Here is a 24,719-nt window from a genome sequence, read left to right as displayed (position 1 = left end):
GTCAGTATGGTTGTTCTTTTTGCATATCGAACACTTCTTTTCAAATTTCTGATATTTTCTTGTTTGTGCTCTAAATGCTACTGTTGTGGTCATGACATCTTCTTTATTCTGTCTCAGTTCTTCCGATAACAGTCTTGACGTTAGTTGATTTAACGTTCTTTCTGTCAATGGGGTTGAATCCCAAGCAGTGATGAAATAATTCCACTTTGGTGGCAAGCTCGAAAGTATCTTCGATATTATCATATTTTCATGGATGTTCTCTCCTAGTGAATTTAGCTTTTGGGCAATGTTATGTATGTTTGAAACGTTATACGTGATGTCTTTCGTCTGATCAAACGTATACTTGTAGAACTCTTGTAACAAATTGCACTTTTGCTCACCGGATGTTTTTTCAAATATGAACTCGAGTTTGTCATACATCTCTTTAGCGTTTTTCATGCACATGATCAAGGGTATATGTCGCTTATCAATTGTTTGAACAATGATTTTCTGTACCTGTGCGTCCCTTTTGACGTCCACAACTCTTTGTTTTTCATTAGGTTTTTCATCTTGTAGTTGTATTACGTCCATCAGACCATAACTGTTTAGTAGTATGGTAAATTGGAATTTCCACATGGAATATGAATCGGCGTCCACGAGGCGCACAATATTATTTACTTCCTCATATCGCACCTCCATTTTGAGGAACTACGCTCTGCTACCATGTAGCGAATATGAGTTTTAAGTTTTACTTTGTGATATTAAATTAAACACAGTTTTTACGATCTTACGAAGGCAATCGCCGCCATTCTTTTATTTTCAATAGACCACACAGAAACTTCAAAATATATTTTTAATCATAAAAACGTTAAGGCATTGGAACAGCGATTACCAGCCAGATACAATAATCGATAACAGAAAGTAAATACTGTACTAATAAAACCATGATGAAAACAATCTCCTGAACACTGAAAATATTCTATTAAAAAATAGAATAACCACAATAAAAACATTATGAAATGTTTCATCAAAGTATATTTCAATTAACTGAGCAAAAAGCGCCATCTATTGCAAATTAATTCTAAATCACGCCAATAGATGTCGCTAGTGGTATCCAAAATCAGAATATTGAGAAGAAATATTAATTTGTGAAAAAACAGCAAAAATTGCAACGTTACAAGTTGACCACAAATTGAAATGTCAATATCGACGCTTTAGAGTGAAAACCTCTTGTGTAAAATCCAGTGTTTTAAATCCAGAAAGTAACTGTTACATTCTGTAAGATTGTCCGAAATGCATTAATATGAGAAAAACTGCATTCCCGAGGTTTCACTCTAAGGCGCTTTATTTATTTATCGCGCGATTAAAATAATTGTGAGGCTCTATTCGACTGTTTAATTTGTATGCTGTGTAAGAAATTATTCATTTGGTACCTAATAAAATAAATTATTTAGCACATGACTTATTTTTATTTTTTCGCATTACTTAAAAGTAGGAAAGACTTTTATAATTCTAAAATATCATATTAAATCGTATCATTTGATATACTGATGGATTTGGGTTTATGTTCTTCTTTTTTTTTCGGAAAAATAATGAAAGATTTTTCACGTTTGTATTCAGCTTTTTATTATTTAATTAGAATGTTTTTCGTGCATAATCAAAATAATTATGCTTAATAACAAAGTTTCTGAAGCTTAAATTAAAAAGATGATCTCAGATCAAGATAACAATAATAAATAGAGGACACAATCTCGACGTATGTACGAGTATAGGATAAAACAAAACAAAAGACAACACGCAAGTTAGAGTATAACAAATAAGAGATTCGATAGAGAGCCTTACAAACAGACCCGTATCTAATACGTGCAGTTACATTAAATATGACTAATTGGAATAATACATGAGATATTAAATAAATAAATAATACAGATCCTTCCCTTTTAAACGAAGAAGTTAATACTGATTGCACTGGTCATTTACTGTAAACACCACATCAAGAAGTGATGATACAATTATGTTTTTTACCCCTGTGGACACATCGCGTTTACATTCGGGCTACATTGATTTGACAGCGGAGCGAAGTCCTGCGACTGCAAAACAGCACCGAAGTATACGCGAATACTCACACATTGAAATAGCGTGAATATTCGGGTTATTACGATGTGTGACCCAGGGGTTATGAATAAATAGAATATGCCAAGTAAGTATAATTTCGCCTTTTGTACAGCATTATTTTTTATGATCAAAAATGTTTTAAATAAGTAAATAGTTATTTGTACCATAGTAATAAAATCTCAAGCATAAAGGGGTATAACTAAAAAATAACCATAACTTTTTGATAGTTACTTTTCAAACTAATGTGTGTGGCTGATTGTTTTGATAACTATTTTTAACACCAAAGCTTTTTCTGGCTTCCAATTACCTACAGATATGGATTATATGTTATTATTACCATTAGCTTGAATTCTAAACTATTTTGAATTAGCTGCATTAGGATCCAGTTTTTTGGTCCTATTAGTGGATGCTTCCAATGCGTTTATCAGTGTTGACCTGTAAATAGAAAAAAACATAAATTTGCATCTGGACTGATTTTATAAAATACACAAAATGCATTTTTTAAGTTATATTGATGTTGAAATTCGAAATAAAAAATCGTAACTAAAACTCAAAGCAGATTTTGCCTTAACTTCAAAGTAAAATAAAAATTAAGGTCACAGAAGGTGTCCAAAACATACCATTATCATACACAAAGTTTTTTATTATTATTCTGTCTAATGGCTTCAATGGTGCGAATTTACAGCACACTGGTTTTGCCAATGTCGAGTGTTTAGAGAGACACGACCAAGTTTTTTTTGGCTTAGTTATTTTAAATGTCATGATAAAAATATGATAATAAGTACCTCAATCTACCCTCCTCCAATACACTGACGCCGCATATAGTAGATCCACCAGGAGAGCACACTTCGTCTTTCAGTTGAGCTGGGTGCTTGTTGGATTCGAGCACCAAAGCAGCGCTTCCCATCACCATCTGTGCGGCGTTGCGGAGAGCCATCGCTCGGGGGACACCCTGTTTGACCGCACCATCGGCTAATGCTTCAATGATTACGAAAATCTAAAAAAAAAGAAAATGCATACAAACTAAACTTCTATATGTAAGATTTTCATGTAATTACTTATGTAATGTTATTGGTATGTTAAATAAAATAAAATATAAATACAATATTTTATTTCATTACAAAGTACATAAAACATACAGGGTTTGGAGTTTCTTTTTAAGCGTAGAGTTACTTGTGTTAGAAAGGAAACATCACTTTTGTATTAACAATATTTATATTCCAATCTCTATTGTGAAAATTAAGCCAAAGATCTCTTATTCCCTTCATTTGGTATTATCCAATAATAATATTCTATTGTTATTGCAATCTAGTATTTAGAACTAACATGCTAAGATACAAACTAAACTTCTATATGTAAGATTTTCATGTAATTACTTATGTAATGTTGTTGGTATGTTAAATAAAATAAAATATAAATACAATATTTTATTTCATTACAAAGCACATAAAGCATACAGGGTGTGGAGTTTCCTTTTAAGCATAGAGTTACTTGTGTTAGGAAACACCACTCTTGTGTTAACAATATTTTTCATTTGGTATTATCCAATATTCTATTGTCATTGCAATCTAGTATTTAGAACTAACATGCTAAGAAATGTTAGGCTGGGTTGTACCATCTTACTTTAACTTTACCAAACGTCAAAAATCTGTCTAACTGCATAAAAAAATACCAGTTATTATTAAAGTTATGGTCAAAGTTAGGTGGTGCAACTCAGCCTTAGTAAAAACACTTACATAGGCTGGACCACAGCCAGTCAGTGACCCTAAGGAGTCCATCAAATACTCTGGTATTTCTTCACAGCTACCACAACATTGCAACAGCCTGACCATTTCACTCTTTTGTTTTCCCCCAAGATGGTTGTAAGAGTATAAACTGATTCCTGAGCCCACTGCCATAGGAACATTAGGCATAATGCGGACAATCTTTATGAAATTCTTGACATCTTTTTGTAGATTTAGAGCTGAGAATGCCTGAAATTTATTATAGAGTTAAGTATTTATTATGAATGATTCTTTGATCTAAAAATTAATTATGAAACAAATCTAAAAATATTTTTCATGTAACATAATAATATAAGTCAAATTATACTGTTAGAACAATTTTAATGAATTATTATTAATTGTCTTTCTTAACTGATTCATACTATTAAACATACATTATTAAAACTAACCTTCTGAAGACTATCCAAATTAACTCCAGCTAGCATAGAAATTACTAGCAGATCTGGATTGTCTACAAATCTACGAGATAAGCTATCACCAACATCTTTAAGAGCTTCATGAAGCATAGCTGGTTTTACACCTAGAAAAACTATATCACATTTTTCAAACACCTCCCCATTGCTACAGGTGACGTTTGCACCCATTTTTTTCCAATGTTCCAGGTTTTCTGGATGAGGCCCTGATACCCATGTCTGTGACGCTGGATGAGTATCTGAAATTGAAATACATTTTTGTAGAATGATGAGTTTAAGGTGGTTGCATGTTTATTGATATAAAATTACAAAATCTTAGTGGAACTGGATAAGAACATGCTACTTTGCGAAAGTACAAACTTTTTCTTTAATGCATTAAGATTTTACATTCCTTAAAACGTGGATGAGGGTACATAGAGATCTTTATTTACAAAATTAATAGTTACTTAACTGTGGATGAGTAAAATACATTAAAGCCAGTCGTGGTAATATGTTGTATGTTGTCCTTGCCTTCAGTTATAGACACACTAATCAAAGCGAACCAATTCGAAGGTTTCGTCACGTTTCATTTATTATTAGCAGCATCAACAAAATATGTTAGCTAGGAGCTAGGGCTAGAAGGAACTTGATTCAGCTTTCACAACAAACCAGATGAAATGTAGTTTTTGTTATATTTTTTTTTTACAAATATTGCCTATTCTTCCGGATATATTCGTTCAATCTTCAATTTTATGTAAAATTAAAATGAAAACAACTTACCGTTCCTCAAAATACCCTTAAAAATAATGGTAGACATGTTACCTCCTCCAATGAAACCTAAATTATATTCCATTTTTATTTTTCACTGTAATTTAATTCATTAAAACATTAATTTATTGATTAATTTTCGAATACAACAAATACAAAACCACCACCAAAAGCACAGATATGGATTAGAGACCAAAAGCATGGAATGTGAAATGAAAATGTCAATGTCAAAAATGACAGCTGTCAACGTCATATGATTTTAAAAAAAAATTACGGACTTGGACCATTGAATGGGCTGGGACATCAATAAGAGTAAACGCATATAACTAGAGATGGGTTTCTCCACCCGGGTAAAAACCCACATGAGGGTAAAAACCCAATAAAAACCCGTTTCATTCCACCCGTGGGTGTTTACATCGGGTGAAAACAAATAATTTTATAATTATTTCAATTGGTATCTTTTCTTTATTTTTATTGAATTTTTCTCGTTTAAGTTTATTGATTAATAAGTATAAAGTCAAATTTAACACTAATATGCATTTATATCGTGGCCAAATCGTAAAATTGATCACGTTATGATGATGTGACCAATTATTTTATGAAATGGTGTTATTTCAAGAATCGTTGAACCGATTTAGAAGAAATTTAGTAGGAACACAATTATTTGTGATCATGGCAAGGACATGGAGGGGGGGATGCCAAAGATGCCAAACTCTCTCTTTGATGACATTACGGTATAAAGTTACAAATAACAACACCAACTACAAAGTACTTCTGCTTAAAAACTTGAAATCGAACCGCCCGGTGAGCAAAAAGCCATAGCCCCGAGTCCATACATAGGATTTAAAAAGCAAATTATTTTTTTCGTGGTAATTATTTTACTCATCGGGCAACACTGACAGTTTGTGGCTTCGTTTACAAGGGTGAGGTGCGAGTCGCGTTTTTTCGATTATTTTGATTAACAATCAGTTTATCAAAATGAAATAGTGTTAAAACTTACGACGTGCTCAAATATGTGTCGTTCTAGTGCTTTAACAATACATAGTTTGTTTGAAGTGTAGTGTCCAACATGTTTCGGTGTATACCTTTGTTCAAATGTAATCGCCAAGTGGAATGTGTAGACAAACGGCATTGCTCTTTGCCAAACGTACCTGAAGACATATTGCGATATTCCAGAAGCTTGGAGGAACTTTTTTTGGATGCCAATCACATACGGGATTTGCCGAAGGTAAATTTTTATCGTAACCTATGTGTCAAGTTTTGACGTGGGCGTTTACCATCAGTACTTGTGTGTAAATAACACCTATGTTTTATCTCCATCTCCCACAAAATGTAAACTATCGTGATAAAACAATATTTCTTTGAAAGAAATACATGTAACCTCGATGTCGTTCTGCTACAAGAATCGGTACCTACTTTGTTATCATGATTTTCATCTGAAACTGAAGAGCCACCTGTTAATTAACGGATTTATTGATAAAATTAATATGCATACTGATAGACGACTGTTCTAACACAGTAATATACAATAGGAATAATAACAATACTTGTAGTCAATTAAGTACCTGAAATATCAACAAAACAAGAGGTTACAGCTTTCAGATTGTCTAAATGTACGATTTTTCACACAATGACATGATTTATTTTTAAAATGATTCAGTATTTGGTTATTCTGATGTGTAAACAATAATATTGTAAAGTTTGATCAAAATCCATGCAGTAGTTTTCACCTGAAAGAGTAACAAACATCCATACTCACAAATATTAGTAGGATAAAGAGCTAAGTTCAATAGGTCCCAGGGACACACCAAAACAAAAGTGTATTTATCCAGGTGACCTAGGACGATACCAAGAGTTTACAAATTGAGCTGTTTGATCCAAAATTTGTAACTCTTGAAGTTGTGACTACCATAGCCTTCATTTAGATTGTAATTATTAATAATATTTACCGTTTTAATGGTAACCGATAAAACATTGTAAAACTAGCTTTTGCCCGCGGCTTCACCCGCGTGAAATTTCGTTTGTCACAGATCGTCATAAATTATAACCTATATGTTATTCTGGGTCATAAACAATAATACTGTAAAGTTTCATCAAAATCCGTTCAGTAGTTTTTGCGTGAAAGAAAACAAACATCCAGACATCACTGGCAAAATTCCAATTAAATAAATAATAATAATGTCATTAAGGAATGTTAAAAAATTACTTTACAATTTAAATAAAAACACAGATAAATTCCATAATATTTTCTTTTTATTTATTTATGCATAACAAGGCAGGTATTAATTAAGTTGAGTGAAGAAAATACATTAAAAACATAAAATTGCTTTTGCTTTTAATAATTCTTGAACTCTTAACCTAGGACCACCAATTTGTGTTAATCTGTGTATGAAGATGTATGAAATGCGATGTGCGCCCATTACACCGATTTGGTATCGGTCGATTCTTCATTCAAATTAAAATCAGGCCCAACTATTGGCCAACTAAAAGTTGGCGGTCTGCACCTAGGCTTACATTGCACCATCTTGTTCCAATCCTACCATTAAGTCTATTTGCTTATTTTACTAAGTAAACCCTTTATCTTTCTTAAGTTAGTCATCATAGGTATTTGACTAGGCTTACAAATCCCTAATTTCTTTTTTTCAGAATTTCTTCAGGCTACATCGACTCAGAAGATTAGGGCTTAGTGATAATGAAATTCACAAACTCCCACCAGATATTCAGAATTTTGAAAACTTAGTTGAGCTAGATGTATCTCGAAATGGTAAGTAAAACATTTTTAATTACACATTTTTTCAGGTCATCCGTAGCTAACGCTCATGCAAGGGTCAATAAAAACCAATATTACGATATTTGAAATTATTTGCCCAGTTATTCTTTAATTCCCGCTGTTCTAGTATAGACTCACTCCATCCCATGGTATTTTTTTTTACTAAGTAACCCATAAACAATGATAGCCGGATGCGTGAGCATTCCTAAATTTGCCGAAAAGGCATTGCACCTTACATAGCTTGTCCCCATCAGCTCTTATGGCGCAGTTACACTAGGCGGGCATAGTGTAAACACGCACTTCTGTTAGTTTCGCCGTGTGTCGCCCAACTTCGATGTGCGTGCTCGCGCTTTGTCTCGGTCAATTTCCCACATGGTGTAACTGAGCCATTAGTAATCTGTATGCGAGGAACGTCTGGACTGCCGACATGTTCCATAGTTTCGCGTACGATGCAGGTGTGATAATAATTTGGTGAAACATTATTCATTACTTTTATGTTGCCAATTTCAGACACTGCATCCTTTTAAACTGTCGTCAATGGATGGACGGATGTTTCTTTACTAAATAACTATTTTACGAAATTTTATCACCCTTTCATACTTCTGAACCGAGTGATAACGAACTAATTGTTTATGTGCTAAAAATATCATGTTGGGTACTGATTTACGATTGTATAAAAGGATGATTCCTAACTTCCTAACACATTCACTTATTAATTGCAATAATAACTCATCAATTAATCATTTTTTTAATTGTCTTTATAATAGCTTCCTTCAAAGTACATATTGATGTCATTATAAGAAAAATAGCATAATTCATGATGGGTCTGCTCATAAATAAATTAGTGAAACAATGAATCAGCAAAGCGACTGCTAATGACTTTATTGGCTAATGTAATTTTTTAATTGTCAGTAATGAGTGAATCACTCGAGTTAACTTTATGCGAAACTATTTTAGTTACCTACATAAACAAATCTCTGTTTACGTTATTGTCAATGGTCGTATGCACGAAGCCGTATTCGCATTAGAAGTGTGATGGTTGTGTGGAGGACAGCAATTTGCACTGCCGCGTATGAGGTTTCCGCCGACCTCGCTTCGAATGCGAATGCCGCACGCGGTTGCAAATCTCCGCTTAAAGCCTTCCTTTACTCGTCGTTCGACCTAATACATTGCAATAAGATAAGTTTACAATGCAATATTATGTTTTATTGACATCGAAGATATCTGATTGACTCTTCATTACCCTCTGAAGCCTCGAAAGATAAAATTTGTGAAACTGACGTTTGTGTAAAATAAATGTAGGTACGGGTAAACTAATTTTGTATTTAAAAGTTTTTAGAACGATAAATCGATCTTTTTCAGTCAGATACAAATGTTACTTTTAAAGATATTACGACCGATAAATCACTACCTTCATCATACATCGATTAGTCACAAATTCAGTTTGACGACATTTTTCCCTTACATTTTTAAAGCGCTTCCTATAATTTCTAACATGCCAATCAGTATTTTCTGGAGATGGAGTACCTATATTTTTACATCTTTGTAGAATGAAAATGAACCTTCTCATTACTTACATAATTTGTTAATTAAACACGGCTCTATTGCGCAGTTGTCGTTTGTACCGGTCTCAGTCACTTAGCCATGATTACTAGTTCAATTTAATCATTGTACAATTTTCTTGTAAGAAATTTCAATAGGCGAACACGCGGCAATCGTTTCGAAGTACGTTGCATCACGGTTTTTGCTATTGCCGGCTGCTGGCTTTTTTCAGCAGATAACATAATAGCGGGGCAATACAAAACCTAACGCTTAGCTTTTGTGCTTACACAAAAAGTTGCACACTATTTGTGCGAGCACTCAACAATGCGGTAACGAGCGCGACATCAACAACGTGCATAATAATCTCCCGCTGTTCAGAGCAGCTGAACAGTTAGTTCCCATTATGAATTCATCATTACATTTTATTCATCACCAACGGGTGTTAATTTAAACAATAACATACTTATTATTTGCCCATAAACATAATACTGGGCAATAATTTGTAGCTCAACTGGGAATGGTTGAACAACTAAGTAAGATCATTTTATTAAGATGTATTTACGGTACACAGTAAATTAAATCCTTTCGTAGAACGGACTCGGCTTAGAAGAGATTCCAAAGTAACTTTTCAATTTTTTAATAGACAGGGAAACATTTTGTTTTTGCAAATTGAGATAGATCTCGATATGATCATTCCTAATCCTATCGTTGCAACTGTAAGTGAATAATTTATTACTATTATGCGATGATACCTGCATTTTTAGCAAATTAAATTAACTAATTAGAGTAAAATAATTTCATTTACAGAAATAAGACCACTGAAATCAAATATGTACACCTAACATGTACAACGCTGTTTGCAGCGACACAGATGGATACCGTTTTAATGCCGTCGGCGAGGTCTCCGAAACTTGTGTGGTGCAAGTGGATCAGGAACTACAATTTTGATAATGGTTCCGTACACATTTTCAAGTAGAGCTACCCTTCTGTCACAGACTTTAAATATCAGAAAATAGTAGATGAAATTGAAATTTGGTTCAAAAATATGGTTTTCTGATAAAAAAATTATGTAAATGTCAGGTCGATTCGGAGTAAAAATACCATGTGTGATAACAAAAATGAAAAGTATTTGCACATCGTCAGTTTTTGAATCAATTAACTGAAAGATCCTAAAATTTTACTCGAACAAAATGAGCTAATAATTATACTTAAATGTGGATTTATTCGGCTGTGGTATTGTAGTGTTCATAGTGTATTCTTACTATTCTTATAGTCTTAAATATATTTTTGTACAGTTTCTCGTTTCTATTTGAAAATATTTTCAAGTGAATCTTGCATTGAGCATGTCGCTTTTATTTAATGCAAAAAATTGGCATGTCTTTTGTGACTTGTACCGGTAATACGTAGATACCGCTAGACTTGACGTCATCGGGTGCACATTGAGTATCATTGTACAAGAATGTGTTCTCACTTCTCACACTAGAAGGCTACCTGAGGCACCGCTCGCGAAGTCTGCTAATTAACCAAACAATCTTTATTGGGGCAGCTGAAGTAAGCATCGAACAATGGTGTTTAAAAATAGAATTACAAATAATTAACCATTGTAGAGACGAAAGTTGCGATGTCTACCTCTATATTACAAAGACCCAAGTACTAACACTTAATCAGTAAAAGATTTTAATATAAAGGCTCCGAAGAGTTTTTCATGCGAATGAGCACGATCCCGGTAAATGGAGCATAAGTTCTTCTACAAAAGCCATAAATATCCTATTGAAAGTTTCTTATTGGCCTTTAATCATCGGAGCACCAATAAACAGTCATGTTGTTTATTCTAAGAAAGTCTATTTACGGAGCTTTTTATAGGATTTTTTTAACAAAAGGGCCGTTGACGGAAGCCCATTGACTTACAGTTCATTAGATTATTGACGAGGGTACGCTTTTACTAAATTGTAATACAATATCGACACACCAGAGTGTGTGTGTTGGGAGGGATGCCCCAGAGGGCATCCCTTCCCTTTATCAATATTCCACATGATAAATACGATACATCAAACGCATCAGTAGAAATGACACATGGCTACCGTGACCATCACATGGCCTTTACTGTCTTGCCGGAGTATCCAATATTATCGTCGAAGAGTTTACGTAGAGTATAATAATTGTAAAATTATTAAGTGACGTCACGGTTAGTGATTCGAATGCGATATCAGCGACCCGTGTAGATGTACTAGATTTCCTGTTGCGCCCAGCATCAGTCCGACCACTGCACAGTACAGTTAAAACGCTCTACACTCCAATTTGAAACAATAGAGCTTTTCCTGCTTTATGAAATGAATGAATTTGCGCCACGAGTGATGTGAATTTGCATCTGATGCATAAAATCGACCCGATTAAAATATTATTCCGTCTTTGTTCCAATGAAACTCTTTGATTTGACGATATCCTGCAAAACGACATAAAATGTTCGTTTAATTTTTTTTCTGGGGAACATTATTTGACGTTCATTGCCCGTATATTATGTAGGATTATTTAAAAGTTTTATGGAGGGCGAATTGTGGTTCTCATCGGTTAAATGTAAAACCTAGCTTGTACGATTCCCGAGTTGTAGTATCACCGACTTTCGTGCTTTGACCTCGTTTACATAAAACACCACCTTCCGTCGGGCGCTCTACCACTCTAGCAGTACAAAGTTTCGCAATTCTTCTTGAGATTTACAGCAGACATGAATTTATTTCTCAACCATATACAAAATACAACTATTCGCTTACGATGAAAAACACTAATTACTTACGTTCATTAATCACCACACGGAACGCGTATCGGAACACTGTTTCTAAAGCTTTCAGTTTCACATTCTTTACATTATCTGGCTTTGGAGGAATGCGATTCATACGTAAATAAAATGATAAAATTTACAGTAGTTTCGTAGTGCAACTGATACGTTAAATTAAGTGCACCTTATCAATCTGTTTGATAATATTTTATTTATTTGGAAAACAAAACAGACTACATTCTTTACGGTTTTGTTAAGTAAGAGCCATTTTTACGTTTTTCATATTATAATTAGTTAGGCAAGTATTTGTTAATACATAGATATGGAAAAGACACAAGCTATGTACACAACTTTTTATCTAGGAACCATACATTAGGGTTGAGAACTTGGGCGATACCACCTCATCACTATGCAAATGTAGTCCCATAATATATTGTCAACATACATGGACTTGGAAGTGTTCAAGAGTCAAATTGGATTTTATCACGAACTATCCTAGCGATGTTCGCAGTTACAGTTTAGTTCATTGTTTTATTTAACTGGTTACTGGCGTAAAAGGGAATCTCAGTTTTCTGTACAATGTAAGATTCAGCCCGCATCGACCTGTCGCTAGGTCGCTTCCAATGAGCCCTAGACTCGAAGTCGGGTCGGGTGCTTCGGAGCAGATCAGTCGGCTGTTGAACCGGCCCATTGTCCCGCGGCTCCCACGCACCGCCCGTACCGACCCGCTTACGATCCGTGCCAGAGCACATCGCTCCCATGCATTCCACACATTTTAATTGTTACCCTTTATTGTAACATTCGATATTCATATTTCAAAACCCATGCCCGTTTCCAACAGAAAGTCGCACTCGCCCAACGGTTCGGATCACCAGACAGTGAGGTCACTCTCTGAACCGGTTTGGTTACATATATATTACGTGTGGATAATTTAAAATTTTGTTGTTGTTTACGAGCTACGTAACGCTTAACGAAATGATATTATCAGTTGTGTTGAGACTCGACAGAAACTGCAAGGCAGTTTTAAAGTGCGTGTATATTTTATAATGAATCAGTACGTGAATTAAAATTGCCTATCAAATATTTATCTCTGTAAAAATCTCCCACGGTTAGTTCCAAGCGTTGTGAACGATCAATCGTCAGTTCTGTTTACATTACCCGCCTAGCATCTTGCTTAGTTTTTCGAACTTTATTTTCCAATATAAAACGTTAATTGAGGAATAGTTTTGTTATACAATTTTCTTGTTTACCTGTTTTCCAGTTATTTTCCACCTGTTAGCTTTGTTTTCGCACTCCCATAGCTCTGACTGAAAGTTATGAAAAAGTAACGGTGTATTTTACAAAACTTCAGAAACGAGAGCGGGCTTTAATTAGGCAACCGAACAATGGCATCTGTTGCACAAACACTGACAATGATCCCATTTACGCTTCACAGATTTATGTAGGATATCATCTTGTGATGCAGGTTCTTCACACGTAACGAAGACTTAAAAACGATTTCATACCTAAATTGCAGTAAAGGAGATCCACTTGCGACACTTTCTCGGTGCAAATTCAAATGCGTAATAAAGATTTTTGTCTTGGGAAATATAATTTTCTGATTTCTGATGTCTGCCTCGTCATCTTACAAGAATAATTGAAATTCGACTTGAGAGCATCGATAGAATCTCTGTCAGTTCAGATTGATCGACTTATTTGTTTTGAGTAAATATCAAATTACATCGATTTCATAGCGAGATGAAATGCTATCTACGCGTAATTTTATTTGCCATCATGATGCTCGCAGTTACTAATATTGCTAGGCAACGAGGGATGTTTTAAAGCTTTCGAGCTTTTTCCAATAAGTCGAATAAGTAGTACGCGAAATAGAGTACAGTTTCCGATTATACCTTAAGGGTACTTGTGTCGATGAAGGTAATGACGCGTTGCGATAAAACTTAATTAAAACTCGGTTAAAGTAACACCTTACCATCCCACTCTTTATGTAAACGATAACGATTTGTACTACCAAAGTGAATTTGCGCAAGACCCTGTTTATTCTTGTTTCACCTTTAAATTAATTGGTATCTTGTCTCCTTTGAGAGCTTCGTCTAATGATATTATTATGTTTCTGGACTTTTAGACTCCGTTTTCTACTTTTTGTTTCTTTTCATCTATTTTATTTGAGTCGCTACGATTTGTAGATTTTGTCAATGTTATTGTTCTTTATTTACCCAATTCGTTTTATATGTACACTCGAATTAAAACTGGTCTATAATGGAGTACTTTTACTTACTTACTAAGACTCGATTCCAAACGACACACAGGTTACTGGAAAATAAAGCAATCATCAATGTCCACCATTCGCAGTGACATATAAAATAATTGCTAGGTATACGATCAGCGCAGCACAGTTCAGTTCGCTCGTCGCTTTGTGCTTCGTACAACTCAATAACGCCATAATGGGATTCCACTCGGTGGCAAGCCACGCGAGACCGCCGCCTCACCGGCGACTATAACTTTTACTGCAGCTCACATTAATAGCCCTTATCGGCCATCCATTGTTTGTGCAGGCTGCGACCTACAAAACCTGTAACTGTACTGTTGAAGGTTTTACGAGCAAAAACATACGTCTTGTTATAGCACTCGAAGCTTGAGAATGTTGACTTACTGTGTGGATTTCCCCGTTACGTTTAGTATGAATTCGTTATGTTTCCTACAGTTAGTCGTACGAACTAACAATAGCTTCAAACTCAAATCCTTTGTAGCGAACTAACTGCATATCAAATGGTCTAAATTACTTGCTCAATGGGCGTGGCACTTAATTTGCTGGGGATATTTCAGGAAAATCTTTCAGAATTTTCTTAACATTACCAATCAGCATTTACAACGCTTAGGCTGGATTGCACCATCTTACTTTAACTTTAACAAACATCAAAAATCTGTCCACCATACAAAAAGCACCGGTTATCGTTATAGTTACCGTTAAAGTTAGGAGATGCAACTCAGCCATAATGTTAATAGTTCTGTCAGGTATTAAATCATATTAGGAACGACGTACTGCATATACCGACTCGTACCGAGAGGTCCCAGGTTCGATTCCCGGCCGGGCAGAAATTGAAATGATGAATTTTAATTTCTGTGACGGGTCTGGGTGTTTTCTATGTATAATATGTATGTATTTACAAAAAAAAAGTATTTAAGTATGTTTATCCCGTCGTCTAGTACCCATAGTACAAGCTTTGCTTAGTTTGGGACTAGAGGCGCAGTGTAAAATGTCCAAGGATATTTATTATTATTATTATTGTATTAGCTTACAAGTTTTTCTTTCAAAATCGCACTTATTACATTAAAATAAGATGCCACAATGTTTAACTTGATGTGCCGACGTATTAGTTAAGTAAAGTTACATTATGAATATTCTCATCGCTGTTTGCAAAAATCCTTTAAATTTTTTTGTCACTTCAAAATCTTTTCAGCAACGTATTCCATGTTCGCGTATAATGTTACACGTAAATCAGAAAACAAATCAAAGCGTGTATGATGTACGCAGAAAATCACGTGTTGACTAGAAAACAGCACGTACATGGAATTCAAATAAGGCTGATTCACTTACTCGGTTGCGCCGCGTCATTCGTCGCTTTTTATGTAGGCACGTAATGAAATCTAACGCATATTGTAATGCGCTGCGTAACTTGTATGTAATCATCGGTGTTATAAAGAAATCCATGTCCTCTCGAATGCAACCTTGAAAGTAAAAGCCTCGTAGATCTCGATTGGGACGATAATTGAGACGTCCCATAGGACATGGGTGTGTTTTAGTAAACTTAACTTAAACGTTGTCCACTTTTCCGCCGTAGCGTCGGTCACAGAAAGATATAATATGTAATCTAGGTATAATATGGAGCGTTCTGCTGGTGAAAGAGTTGTCACAATCGGTTCAGTAGGTAATTTCAGAGAGTCCTACAAACAACTCACAAACTTTACCTCCTTGTAATATTAGTGTAGACTATAGGAGATAGTAAAGACTAGTCCCTAGTGGGTGGGTTCGATTCCCAGTGGTGGCAGATTTTTCTATTCGGTTTGGTTGGTGGTAGGGCTTGTTCTAATTCCGCCTGGCTAGCTACCACCATCTTACCTAAGTCTGTCGCCATAACAACAATGTTAACAGTATTGTTGTGTTCCGGCAGTTAGTGGTAAGATAGCTCCGTGAAGATGATGAGATTCCTCCGAGGTTGAGGATTCCGGGTGAAGCTCGCTTCCACCTTCGGCTTGACCATCACTTACCATCAGGTGAGATACAGGCCAAGAGCTTCCTCGTTGTGGATAAAAAAAAACTTAAGTTTTTTGTAACCTGACGGTTTGTAAAGTGACCAACGATATCAATATCGTTGCCGGTGACTGCCTTTTAAATTGGTTTCCTCAGACTGTTCAAAGCTGACTTGTCTCAATGTCGGAAAATTCAAATTAACCGGGGACTTTCGTATTGTCGCGAAAATTGTAGGTAATAGATATTTGTATAACAACGCTGGGAGTTGCGGTTTCCTTGTCTAAAGGCGATTTGTTTAAGAAACAAAGGCGGAGTTGGATGATTATTAAGTGGTTTCATGTTCATTAAATAAATGTAAGTAGTAGCATTAAATTGTCATTTTCCCTGCTCCTTTGAGACTTGTTAATATAAATTGACAAGGTTTATTTAGATGTCGCTTACTTTAATGGCGGGAATATAGAGACGATAGCATTATGAGAGTAATTAAGTTATTGTATTACATTAATTACAATATTATAAGTGCCTATCAGTTTACCTGTCTGCTATTCATGAAATATAAGCTTTTAAGACTTCTGAAAATCAGACACATACTTAAATACATAAACCTAAACATCTATGTCTAGTAGCTACTTAGCGTGTGTTCTTCTTTTTCATTTGCAATGTAATAATAGTTAAACTACATAGTAGGTACTAACCTGACGGAACTATCCCTTAAACTCCAGCTCTCCGATTAGGACAGAAATTGTAGTATCCATCACCGGATATTACACATGTGTGTAATTGAGACCCGTCAATCATTCGTGGTTGAAACTTTGCATGTGGAGTCATAAAATGCTGTGTAAAATATTCAGAAACTTTATTGATTTTACACAGCTGAAGTCTACTTTTTGGATATAGGTTAAAATCTCCAAAGCCTAAAAAAATGCCGAAAATTTCGCGTTCGGCGCTTAAGGTCACTAACTTGGATCATTCATTGGACCAACATCATAAGTCTGCAAAAAATCTGAACAACTGGATTTGACGCAAGGTCGGAACTCGGAAGTATAAAGTTACTGGACTGACAAAAGAAAATACTTACCCACCCAATAGATGACAATACTTAAAACATCATGTAAAAAACTAACCGCATACTCAGTATAAAACATAAACGCAACAAATCTGTATCGTCGCATCATACTCTTAATAACGGGCCGTGAGTAGGTATAGTATATAGTATAATCGGTTCGCTTTACGTTTTGCTTTTGATTTTCTGTAGTCTGACTGATTAGCATCTCCGGCTTTAATATTTCAAAAGTTCACAGCGCCGTCGCTTTCGAAATGAATTTGCTCGGTTACAAAACGATTCCTCACGACACAATAACAAGACCAAAAAAGGTATCGTAAATTGAACAGTTTGTTTATTTTAAACTCTTCCAACTTATTATTGTTTAAGAAAAAGGAGCACTTACATTCAAAGCCCGTGCCGTAAATAAACAAACAGTTAAGAGCCGTATCAAAAGCCCAGCGGAAGTTCTATTGCCTCAGGCTTAACTCTCTGAATAGCCGTAGCCCATGCATACTGCACCCCGTCCATAAACAACGCGGCGCACTTAGAGACATATTCCACGTAGCCGTCCGTACCTCCTAAAATAGACACTCTTCAGCACACATCACTGGCATTCCCCTTTGTGCCCTTTGAAAAAATTCTAACATAAACCATTCAACCTTTTCGTCGCCGCACGTAACTTTTAAAAAAGCTGTCTTTCTTCATACTATGTTTTCTACGATTTACGTAAAGCGTATTCAGACCGACGTATTTACGTTAACGTAAACAAGGTAGTGTTGTAGGACTCAATCTCTTCGTCATTGGTCATTTGCAGTTGTTTTATCTTATCGGTCGTTTCTGCAAGCTTATCTAATTCATAATCGTTTATATCGTTTGACCTGTTTCTTTCTCTGTGAAGACGATTTGGTTCAATCACAAACTGTGCCATTGTTCTTGGTCAACAGTCTATCAACAAACGCTCTAGTCCTCCGGTTTCTGAAGCTTGACAATTGATGACGACACGCCTGTTGGAATGTCCGTCCCCAAACCGGAAACGGGGCCGCACTACCGTTACCATCGTGAAATTAGAAAACCAGTTTAGCAGTGCCTTTGTTAATCGTTTTGTTATTAAATTAATTGAGTCTTGCATCATTAACTGTTGACGGCAGAATTGAGCCAGTGAAAATTTTAACTCAAGTAATCATCTCAACCCTCACCACTGTATTTTTACTTTGTTTAATCGATTTGTGTATCGATTAAATAAGTTGTAAGCGGTACACGCGAACGTAGCGGTTCTGTAATTGTTAATATGCATATCGGGTGAGCTGCGAACTTGTGTATCCGTCAGCCGAGTTACTGTTGTTGCGAACTTCGGAGCGCCTGTACAGTTAGCGGTTACAACCGTTAATATGGTTATTGCTATCGTAACGACAGCTGTAGCAGACTATGTTTTGACCTTTTGAATAATCAAACCCCAAATCTTAATTTATTGATGATTCGAATTCATCCAGGTCGCTGTTAAATCCACTAAAATACCTTAATTAACTACGAAGATGAATTCAGAAATGTTCAAAACTGGTTTGTATGCAAAATTTATTGGCTATATCTAAGTGTCCTAAATTTTAACACTGAACCAAATACATAACATATCAATCGCAGATAGGCAAAAGAGAGATAACTTATCCGAATTTAAAAGTATTAATCACAATTGACAAACTTTAAATGAAGCGTTCGTTTTGTTCAGAGGAATGAATCTCATAAAACTTTTTAATACTGACGCACATCGTGTTTAATAGCAATAGATTTATTTTTATCTTTCTCATAGTGGTTTCAATTGAAACCAATAGACGTAATCTGTTTGCCCTGTTTTTTATCAATACTCTCAATGTGTAACATTATTGGGCACATTATAGTAGTTGTGTCGTATTTACAACCAAGTCTTTGAACGAAAGTAAATTTTATCATAACAAACGCACGGAGACGTCTCGTCGGTTGGTTTGTTTTAATTTTGGTTGTGGTTACCTAGTTACATCGGCCTTGTTCTCACATCGTTCACAATGTTTTGTTTAAACTTTGCGATACAATTGCGGATTATTTTCAGGACAGCAATGTTTACGTGTCCATGTGCCAATTATGTTGTATCGACCTTCGACGGCCCTTGTTCAGCGAGCAATGCGCCGCTACGTAATGGTCCTCGTCTGGTGAACTGTGTCATAATTATGCCAGAATCACGATTCAGCGCCAACTCCTTGTATGGCCGATCAATGTTATTCGCATTGAAATTTCAGTGCATGCTTACGTCATCATTATTTTTTGGTCAATATGGGAGCTGGATTGTCTCGAAATTTACTCTCTTTACAATTTGTATAATCGTTAATAATGTCTTATCAGCAACTGAATCCATTTAGCCCGATACTAGAACTCCCCGACGCCTTTACGAAACCGCATATTTTTTAACCCAAAATATGACTTTAGATATTTGCCAGACATAATGCTCTTCTTGCGCTACTACTACTATTTAACTACCTAATCAAAATACGTGCTAAACGTATTATTATCGTTTACGTGAGGATTTCTTTCTTAAATGATCCATTTAGTTTAGAACCATTTTGTGTAATTAATCAATCAAAAACTTATTGAATCTTTTAATATCGTCTCATGCATTTATTTTATTCGACCTTTGGAAATCCATGGTGCAATAAGTGAGCGAGGGCTAATGAAAGAAGAAGATTCGTCAAGTGACTAGTCCACGGTGTGATCCATTCGTTATTCTTCCAGATATTCCCGACATCCCTGAGGACATCAAGAAGCTGCGAGCGCTTCAGATCGCGGACTTCAGCAGCAACCCCATTCCTCGGCTGCCAGCGGGCTTCAGCCAGCTGCGGGCCCTCACCGTCCTCGGGCTAAATGACATGTCCCTCACCAGCTTGCCCAGCGACTTTGGAAGGTGCGTTTAAATAACTACCAATGTTGTATGCTTAGTTTGACCACCTATCACGAGGAAAGGATGGCTGTGAAGAGCTCCTGTAGCCTCCTAATTCACGCACGCGAAATATACGCTAAAATCAACTTCGTTTAAATAGCTACCTTCCTTCTCATCGTGTTAGATTGTTACTTGTACAATGAAAAGGGGAACTTTAAGATTACTAGCTAACAAAATTTGTAGCAAACACAGACTTGAAGCAGTTTTTAAGTATAAATTCATGTGGTTTCGTTTAACGATTCGGACCTAAAATTGAGACGAACGGTAGCGTCAAAATTAGTTAAGCAGTAAAAGCGTGAAAACGTTACAGACAGAATACTTTCGCGTTGTTATTATATTGCTATAGATACGTTTAGTTTCGATGTTGATTCTGCAAAATGATTTGAGCTGTTTGCGATTCCATAACCAAAACATAAATGTGTGGTTGACACGAAAATCTTGTGACATAAGATCATTTAGGAAAAAGCCAATATGGGGTGAAGAAAGGTAGCAAAAAGGTAACAGTCTTCACTCTACTAAGGCATGACAAGGTTAGGAAACCTTAACTTTAGCACGGTATAGTTAGTTCCGTAAATTCCGTTAGAACAGAACGCATAGTTGACTCTATTAAATCCCGATGTGCTAGTTAGTATGAAGTGAAGACTTGCAATATGCCTATGTTGTTTTAGCTCATAGTAGGCTATGCATTTCATAAAAAGCCTAGCTGGAAGAAATTTGGATTAACAAAATTAATACATTTAGTAATAAGTATGCACGGCATCCACTGTAGCAGAAATTATAGTTCTGAACAAATTTTTGAGCACATCTTAATGGCCTACAAGCTGAAAAAGCAAGTGCTGTTGTCGAGCTGTGAAATTCTTAAATTGCTAATTCCAGGGGCGGTTCTACCTATGGGCTGATTGGGCTGCAGGCCAGGGCCCCGGGGTTACAAGGGGCCCCCAGATCCCGCTAAAAAGTAGGCCATAATTTAAAAAAAAAATGTAAAGTCGGTTTACGTGACAACGTCACATTTTTACGTGACAACGTCATAAGAAGTTTCAGCCCAGGGCCCCACAAATTCACGATCCGGCCCTGGCTAATTCCATTAAACTCTAGAAATGATATCACCTAATAAAATTTTAATTGCTTAGATTGAAGAATCGTCATGTGAAAATGTGTAAGATAAAATAGCCAAGTAGCAACTTCTAAATCTACAATATGAAAGAAAAAGATAAAGAAGATATTCCAGTGTGCCTTATTTCAAAATAAGCAGAATTAAGCAATTTAAACATTCATGGCATGTTTCCCCAAATAAGATTCACTTTATCAAATTGAGATTGGGTATTTGCTAACACATGGCTCAAATCCCTGCTCAAAAATTCACAAGGTTATGAATATTACTTTGCTGTTTTAAATTATTCATCATTCTCTTAAACCTTCTTAGGCACTGCATGCCCTTCAACATGACTATATTTTAGACGTGACTTGGTAAATTATATTTCATCTTAAAACCTAAATCGAGTATGTTCTATGTAACTTTCAATATATTCACGTGAATGACAGACCATGCTGGTTTGTGAACAAGCAATTCCGAATTCCGTTTGTTATGTAACACGCTGCTTTTGTTCACTAGTGCAACCAGTTGAACTTACACATGTCTTACTACGTCTTACGTTGCATTGGTGTGAGTTAAGAAATGCTTGTCATGATTTACGATTACATGAGCTTCGTGAGGATGTGTGTACGTTGACCGAGCTTTACTGATTGTACATAGTTACAGTAAACGAAAGCGAAAGTCCTTTGGAAAGTTACGGACTGCCCCGAGCGTTCCTTTTATAGATGCCTCGACAAACACCTTTTACATTGAGCTCGATTATTTGTGTTTGCTCCTATTGTGAGCAAAAGAATAATCTATTTGGACGTTAGTGATATACCGATATTGTGCCTGTGTTATGGAAGGGATTAATTACTTAGCTAGTGATTAAGCGTCAGGTATTACAGTAATAATTTAAGAAAGTAGAGTTTGAACACTAGCTTACGATTACGAGACAATGTCAAGGATTAAGATACCAATAAATTGAGCTATGTATTTGTGTAACGTTTCACGAGACAACTTTCACAAACACAATGTTACTGATGCATAATATTTATTTTATTTTATTTAAACTTCAACCCGCCTTGTGTTTGTTGTAAGTAGATTAATGCAATGACTAATACTTCATATTGTTTTCCTTAATAATATTATGTTTTATTAAGGTCATTTACTTGTGAACGAACAAAGGCCATATAAAGGTTATGAATCCAAATTATTGTTGACAGAGGTGACCCGTCTAATAGTAATTGGATACCGAGGAGTAATTATACTATAAAGCAATCTGTCCAACGAAGTTCAAGATCCAAGGGATTGGTTTAATTTCTGATGAATATTGAATTTCTGAACGATACAGCTATAATATTAGCTGTTCTTGGATAAACTCCAAAGCACTGTTACTTGGGAATTGGGACTCGTTTCCAATTACTACTGCCTTTTGCAATGTTAATCGTGTTTTCATTTGACTCCGCCCTATTCGTTAATTCAACTAAAATTAACTACGAAGTTCATCAAAGCGCTACTCAACTCAACTTGAGTTTATTGACGTTCAGAACATTAATTAACAATTTGCATTTGAGTAACAATAGTTTTCTGCTGATATTAGTGTTTTAAATTCGTTATTGTTTTGTTTATTTGATATTTCAAGGAAATATGCACTCGATTAGTGAATTAATATTTACGTCAATACTGTACCTTTGAAGTCGAATGAACGCAGATATTTCTTATCGCTGGAATCAATTTTTGAGACATATTGGAATTCGTATTCTCGGTAGATAAAAATGTGAGATATTGGAAAATTTTCTTTATATTAAGCATTTTTAGCTATTTCTTACATAGACACAATTATTGTCTACTTACATTAAATGGGGTTAAAGTAGACAGATGGCGTAAGAAGTCTTGTAACAAAATGTTTAAGAATGTGAATGAGATAATCAATTTTAGGCGCGTCAAAATACACGACACGCCCGTTATCTCACGGTAACCGGTAATACCAGAAAACCTGTGTATTGGTAAATATAACTTGGATGTTTTTCCCTTTATGAAGCTGTTTACTCCAGACAGTGTCTGTTAGTTTCTGTTCATATAATCTGTGATAAATGAATTATTATGTGGTTAAATAAAAAGGTTTTGTATAAAATTTTGCTTATGGCAATACTAGATGGCTAACGAGTCTTCATCGCGGTTCTATATTGGCTCACATAAAATTCTAAATCCTATTCTTTGTCTTACTACCGATTTGTGTTCATAATAATCTCTCTTCATAATTTTATCTTTCATACTTTTTTTATTCATACATTTTTATTACTACCATCGGAGCTCATAACAGTTAGTAATCATAATTTTTTTATCAATACTGTTACTACCAAGAACCATTTAAAATACATAATTTTTATTTTCAGATCTTTTTTCTTCATAACATTCATTGATCATATTGTTTTAATTAATAATGTTGTTACTAAGAACATACTTCAACTCATAATGTTGTTGTTCAGAATAATTTACTTTATAACAGACATACTCGTATCTTTAAAAAAATCATATATAATTTAATAGAGTAGATAAGCATGCAGAGCATGCAGCATGAAAGCAAGCATGCAGCATGTATTGGTTTCTCGTCGTCTCCGGCGCTGCGGGATGTGCAGCCCTTCCGCCCTTGCGTAACGAGGCTCAGGCACCCACGCTTGCTTCCGCAGCTTCGGCTTTTTGGACCGCCATCGGCGCCTTCGGCGCCTCGGCGACCAGCCTCAGCCGCTCCAGCTCGCCCGGGCGCCTGAGCCTCGTTACAGCGGGCGAGTGCTGCCCTCCCTCCGCGCCTCCGGCTTTTAAATTACACTCTAGGGGTAGGGCAGACAAGACTACGTGGAGTCGGTTTTGCAGCGATTCGTTTCTGTCACGTTAGTTTTGTGGCACAAAATATTGCCTGTTTTGGACCATTTCAAATTAATTTAATATTAAAATACGATTTAATACGAATATAGACATCATGTATTTCAATAATATGGATAAATACACTTATGAGTAATAAATTTATGAAAACATATATTAGGATACATCACATTTATGAATATTATAGTTATTTATTCGAATGATTATGAGTTTCGATCATTAGTATAGAAAAATATATGAAAACAAATATTAGTAAAAACTAAGTGTATGATTAGTGATATTATGAATATCAATGATTATGTCTTTAAATATGTAGGTTTTAAATTTTTTATGAAGAATGATCATTATGGTATCAAATTGTATGAGAAATATTTTCGGACCT

At 35.4% G+C, this 24,719-nt stretch overlaps 2 protein-coding genes across 5 annotated transcripts in view; one reads left to right on the top strand and one right to left on the bottom strand.

Annotated features, from left to right (window-relative positions):
• Positions 1–2,394: 2,394 nt before the first annotated feature.
• Positions 2,395–5,207, bottom strand: P5cr (Pyrroline 5-carboyxlate reductase). Its single transcript, XM_028311413.1, has 5 exons — positions 5,051–5,207; positions 4,268–4,530; positions 3,831–4,067; positions 2,880–3,091; positions 2,395–2,529 (listed from the first exon to the last, which is right to left on the bottom strand). The coding sequence occupies exons 1-5, from the start codon at positions 5,121–5,123 to the stop codon at positions 2,451–2,453; spliced, it is 864 nt and encodes a 287-aa protein (XP_028167214.1). The 5' UTR covers positions 5,124–5,207; the 3' UTR covers positions 2,395–2,450.
• A 732-nt stretch (positions 5,208–5,939) lies between these two features.
• The window catches only part of LOC114357671 (protein lap4-like), a 37,517-nt gene continuing 18,737 nt past the window's right edge, over positions 5,940–24,719 (top strand). For all 4 annotated transcript variants that reach the window (XM_028311409.1, XM_028311408.1, XM_028311407.1 and 1 more), the window contains exons 1-3: positions 5,940–6,266; positions 7,685–7,802; positions 20,175–20,343. In XM_028311409.1, coding sequence (XP_028167210.1) covers positions 6,108–6,266; positions 7,685–7,802; positions 20,175–20,343 — 446 coding nt within the window. In that variant the 5' untranslated portion in view covers positions 5,940–6,107. The remainder of the gene's footprint in view (positions 6,267–7,684; positions 7,803–20,174; positions 20,344–24,719) is intronic.

Source organism: Ostrinia furnacalis, unplaced genomic scaffold, assembly GCF_004193835.3.
Source record: "Ostrinia furnacalis isolate ACB-3 unplaced genomic scaffold, ASM419383v2 OfSCF3322, whole genome shotgun sequence".
NCBI classification, from domain to species: domain Eukaryota; kingdom Metazoa; phylum Arthropoda; class Insecta; order Lepidoptera; family Crambidae; genus Ostrinia; species Ostrinia furnacalis.
The sequence above is the reverse complement of the archived record's forward strand: the minus strand, read 5'-3'. Positions and strand labels throughout refer to the sequence as shown.

Coding starts and splice junctions, on each gene's coding strand:
- P5cr (XM_028311413.1), bottom strand. CDS start 5,123: ATGGAATATAATTTAGGTTTCATTGGAGGAGGTAACATGTCTACCATT. Junction 4,068..4,267: donor ATTTGGATAGTCTTCAGAAG/GTTAGTTTTAAT, acceptor AATAAATTTCAG/GCATTCTCAGCTCTAAATCT. Junction 2,530..2,879: donor TTGGAGGAGGGTAGATTGAG/GTACTTATTATC, acceptor TTCTATTTACAG/GTCAACACTGATAAACGCAT.